The following is a 5,543-nucleotide window of genomic DNA, read 5'->3' as shown; positions in this document are numbered from 1 at the left end:
ATCAGGCCACTGAGAAGCGTAGGCTGAAAGCAAAGATGATGATGAGTTTTGGATATTTTCAAATACTATGTAAGTACTATATAAATTTGCAAGAGTATTGAAATATGGATATTGTCGCTGGTTGAGAAACAGTGACAAAAACAAGCAAGTAAATAATTCACTTAAAATCAAATAAAATGTAATTTACTTTCAACGGAAGCAAATTCTGTGCGCACAGTACGCGAGGGGTGGCACTTAAGCCGTCAGCCGTGGCACGGCCAGGCTTCTGTTCTGTCTGTTTTACTGCTTATAAAATGCAGACAGTTCATCCTGCGGGTAGAGGACAGGACAGCGTGAATCAAGCGACTAACAGCAAAACAGAGGGAAAAAAATCGAAAAAGAGAATTTGTTAAAAAGCGGAAGGAAGCTTACTTCGGAGGACCGAATTTTCTATGCCCTTAAATTTGCATCAACAATATATTTACATATGTACATATACATACATCTATATTTCGCCTGGGTCTTTGAACGATTCCTTATATGACTGAGAGATTAGCTGAGAGATTATTGGAACTCATCTGCTCAGATATATGCATAATCTAACGGTTAAAAGAACAGTTCAGACTGTTTTCTGGCGAGGCCCACGTGCTTTGACATCATGAAACCCTTCACTCAGTTTGTATACTCAGAATACGCACTCTCTTGTCTCTATAGAGCAGTCAACGACTATTCCTATCTCCACAGCAACTGCAGGAACAATTATACAATACCCTCCTCAAGGGTATGACAATAACCTTAGCGATACATGAATTGATCAGTCATGGTATGTCAGAGATTTGTGCTTTCATAAGCTATATGTAAGTACCTACTATAAAGCCTGACTGCAAGACATCTACCAATTTATTTCCATATAACTGGTTTTGGGAAAAAGATAGTCATTTGTGATGTGTTGATTTCTAAGCCTTCTGAAACTGTGAGAATATACGAGTACAATATCAAAATTCAAATGTAATTCCTAGTATGTTTGGCATTAACATTCTAGCATCAGAGCTCACAGTATTCAGTACCGAATCACATCACTGACAAATCACAACAAAATCGTCACATACAATATCCAAAGAAACGAGAAGATAAACGCCAATAAGCCATCATGTGGATGAGTTTGTAAGCATCAAATTGGCGAGTACATTTGTTGCAATTTGATCCACATTCATCGTCTTGTTCATAGGTTCACTAAGGTTATCTTTTCTGGCGCTCAGCAAAAACTACAGAAAAAACAAAATGAAAGACGAAACAATCGACTGCTCCGAACCGCAGAGGTTAAAATCTCATTCCCAATAGTTTCAACAAATGTATTTAAAATTGAAAAACTGCAGAAGAAAAGTGGTCTATTGGAACTTTTCCATGAATGTGTTGAGACCAGACAGAAGGATAGCATTATAAATTTGACTAATCCGTCAATGATTCAGCTGAAGGAAGCCGTTCAAGCCGCAAATATTACGGGCCAACGTATTATACTTAGTGACGAAGACTGCACAGCAGATGATAGTAAGACCCAAATGGCCAAGCCGGAAGCTAACGTTGCTCAATCCGTGTTCAAAGCTAACCTGAGACGCTTCATTGTAAGTAGTGGGCATAAAATTTGCTAAGGGGAGTCCCTTTTACCACATTGGTTTTTATAGGAAACGGAAAATTCTCTGAAACCGGACACTGAAGCACAATTTTACAACTTCAGTGCCCCAGCTCGAGACTTGATGTGCCGTTCAGTCTCTGCTAATGACGTCCACAATGAACATTCGCGATCATATAACACGCCAGAGTTGTCCGTGATGAGGGTGCGCTCGGAGGATCGGCTGTTCTCTATCTGTGAAGTTGACAGTGATAACAGTGACAGTGACTGTGAGTCGTTGACTCAATCAGAGCGCAATCTGTTCGATACGGAGACTTCCAAAGCCGCCACCGCCATGGTGCTTGAGCGTCCTTCGACCATGATATCATCGGCGAAAAACTTGACAGTTTCTATTGACGGACTAGAAGGCAATCCTCCACAAAATGCGCTCCTATGTAATATGATTCATCTCGCTCACTTAGCTTTTGTGATTGCCTGTCTTCGCGGACTCTTGTAGTTAAATACCCTCACTGCTGGTTGACGCAATTTCCTATAGCTAAATTTTTTAAATTAGTTTTTCATGTAGTACGAAATTAAATATTTGGTAACTAAATTCTTAAAGTTTCTATCCCATGTAGGCAAAAAATCCATTGTTTTAAACCTGATTAAAGAATTTTGTAAGAAACAGATGTAATTTATTGGTCCAGTCAATTTTTAGACCCGTCTTGGAGAGGAGACCAACAAATTTATGTAATTGTGTGGACATACATACATACATACATACATATTTGCATAGGCAGGTGAGAACCCTACCTTTCTGTGCACTTCTGTACATTTTAAACTTGAAATCTTTCCATAATTCAACCGTAAAATGAAAAGCCCAGGAAGTTTTCCAAGTCACACGAAGTAGCAACATCAAGCAGCATCCAGTCAGAGTCCTAAAGGAGGTCCGGGCCAGAGGCAGAGGCAGAGGCAGCGGCAGTGGCAGGCGAGAGAATCAGACACCAGGATTCAGGAACGATGATGGGGGGCGGGGGTGGGGCATAGGTATAGAAATGTTGTTAACAGCTACCACTGCAGTGGTGGGGCAATCAAACCGAAAACGATGTTTGCAGGACACGACTTTTGGTTTCGGGGTATTTGTCTTTCCACTTTCTTGGGCGTCAGTTGTGCGAGGAGCAAAATCACATTACATTTACACGGCGGCGGGCTACAAGGGGGTTGTTTCTGTGAAGATTTTGCCTTGCCGAGACCGGTCTGATGTAAATACAATATATAGGCACGTGTACACACATATAGATATTGTGTGTTTTGGGTTAGACCCATATTAGCACTTGCCAATGACCAATTTTGCAAAGTGATAACATTTTATTCCACTTTGGTGCATGCCTGCAGGGCGTAATACGTATACAGGCCTTGGGGTTTCAATGGTTTTCAGATCGGGTGGGCCGAAACCCAGCAAAATTGCAATATTAAAGATCCGTAAAGATGTTGCTAGACTAAGAAGAACTAAGAGCATGAATTCTGCGCTTTGCTCATACTTTTTTGCTTGTTGGAAGCGCCAAAAGCAGCAGAGCCTGAGATATTTGGGTGTTATCTTATTCACGGCATTCTGATTTTAACTGCTTTGCTAAAGCTCTAGATTTTTGGGCGCTATTAACATGGGCTGTTCCTCTGGCTTGTGATTGTTTTCTCTGCTTTTACACAAAACCCTGAAAGTACATTACCGTTGGATGGACCTTCTCTGCGCGATGATTTCAGAGCAGTTTTTTATCTTGTAAATACCATACATATATGTACGTACATATATTTATTCGTAGCAGGCGCAACAGGGATGTTCGTGTATATGTATGTATGTGCACATACCCGTACTCAACCGCAATAATAAAGTTTGCTGCCAGCCAATTTGGATCTAATGCACTCAAAGTGCCATAAAAGGGTGGTCGACGTACGTCCCCATTGATCGGGCTGCAGTTGCCGCCGATGCCTTTGCCGTTGCCTCTTGCTCGGCAAAAAGCCCAGTGTACAAATCGAATTATTGGACGTAAAGTCAGCTACTACAATGATGTTGCAGTGACATCCAATTTGCTGCTGTTCTTGTTGTTGTTTTTGTTTGTTGTTTTCCAATACAAAAATAAAATAATGCAATTTACAGTACCTAATTATATTAAAAGCGACACAAACGAACGCTCCCCGACTCCAGGTAGGGCCTTGTCCTCAGTCACGACCACAGCCACACGGTAGCCACGGCCCTTTGCCGCCGCCAGCTTAGAGGCAACGGAACGTAGTGACGATGTTGCAAATAGATGGAGCGGAAGAAGGGCTGGCCTTTTAACAACTGACTGCCCCCCCCCCCATGCACAAAAAATGCAAAACAAATTATGTTTAGAGTAACGAATGCGGATGCAGAATGAAGAATGCATGTGTACTCATATCATGATTAATTTTTGGTGGAATGGGCTTGTCGGTAGAGGCCCTTTTATACATATTTTTTCGTTTGAACATTACAAAATACTGATGGGTAATTTGATCTGAAGTAATGCAACAAGTGTGAACTATTGGCTACCGAATAGTGTCCACTTTATGCAGGAGTTTACCCAAAGATAGGCCAGAATGCTGCTGCTGGTGCTAACTAATACGCATGTATATTTGCGTGCAAATATATTTTTGTTAACTCCTTTCTGAAGTAACTTCACGGATATGTGACAGGTGGAGGAGGACACAGAGCTGCTGTGTATGAGAGTACTTGGGAGCAACAAGAATGGGAGTTAAAATTGCGTAAAGTTTATTCTACTTCATTTGATAAAGTACGGCCGACTACTGGCGGCTGTACTGGAAGCAGTAGTGCTGCTGCTAGCGGATGCCGATTCGGATGTGACGGCGGATGTTGTGAAAACCTCTTTGTTGCGGCCAAACACTTGCACGCACACACCAAAACACCCAGCATATGAAGCGGAAGTTGAGGCAACCGTAGCGACCACTGTCGCCCTGTCGCACTGTCACAGTCTGCGAGTGTTTGTGTGTGCGAGTGTGCATGCTGTATTGTAACACGCACATTTCCGGCACCATCCACCCACCAACTACTTGCCATCTTGTTGTACATTTATCACTCGCTTTTGTATCAATAGTCAAGTTTACTGCTGGCTTGACAGACGGACGAAAATGTCTGTGTCTGTGTCTGTGTCTGTCTACCTGTCTGTCTGCAACTTTTGTTTTGTTTATACCCCCACTTTTTGTATCATATCATCAGCTATCGTCATAAGCACCAATATAACCGCTTTACTGAATTAAAGCACGCGGAACACCTAGGAGCTCCGCTCCTCGATTTCGGTAATAGTTATTTGGGCGATTCGAATTACTCTGGCTGTTCAAATTATTGTTCATGGGTACTTGGAGGGAAATGTGCCTCAAGAATGCCAAATTTGTATAGGTATAAGTCAAATTTGAATAACGCAATGACTGATGACTAATTTTGTATGTATATTTTAGTAAGCAAATAAGTCATACTTTGTCACAAAGAACCTTAGCCGTGACATACATTGTCTGTACCGTATGTATCCCCATTATCAAATCCATGCAAAGGTAAAGCCTCACCCTTTCCAACAATCTCCCACCACTTTTTTCCCACACTCTCGCATTCAACATATATTCATGCTATTGTAAATAAATATATGTATGTATCTATATATAGTACATGCATATACATATGTACATATGTATGTTCAAGCGTATAGATACTTTTTTATACAAATTGCCCTGCGCTTGCCTATGGACACAAAAAGTTGCAATTTAAATGCGGTGCAAGTGTATTGCGAAGGCAATAGACCGTGACAGTGGACAAAGATATAGTTCGATGGACGGGATGGCTGGATGGCTGGGCTGGTTGGGCTGGTTGGCTGGTTGACTGTTTGTTTGACTGGCGGCTTGGTCTGCTTGGTTCGACGGTTGGCTGGTT

At 41.8% G+C, this 5,543-nt stretch overlaps 1 protein-coding gene across 1 annotated transcript; it reads left to right on the top strand.

Annotated features, from left to right (window-relative positions):
* The first annotated feature begins 1,047 nt into the window (after positions 1-1,047).
* Positions 1,048-2,246, top strand: LOC6596791. Its single transcript, XM_002021871.2, has 3 exons — positions 1,048-1,143; positions 1,208-1,601; positions 1,662-2,246. Exons 1-3 carry the CDS (start codon positions 1,130-1,132, stop codon positions 2,103-2,105), a joined length of 852 nt encoding a protein of 283 aa, XP_002021907.2. The 5' UTR covers positions 1,048-1,129; the 3' UTR covers positions 2,106-2,246.
* Positions 2,247-5,543: the final 3,297 nt, after the last annotated feature.

The sequence above is a fragment of the Drosophila persimilis genome, unplaced genomic scaffold, assembly GCF_003286085.1.
Source record: "Drosophila persimilis strain 14011-0111.01,24,50 unplaced genomic scaffold, DperRS2 tig00000520-arrow-pilon, whole genome shotgun sequence".
NCBI classification, from domain to species: Eukaryota; Metazoa; Arthropoda; class Insecta; order Diptera; family Drosophilidae; genus Drosophila; species Drosophila persimilis.
The sequence above is the reverse complement of the archived record's forward strand: the minus strand, read 5'-3'. Positions and strand labels throughout refer to the sequence as shown.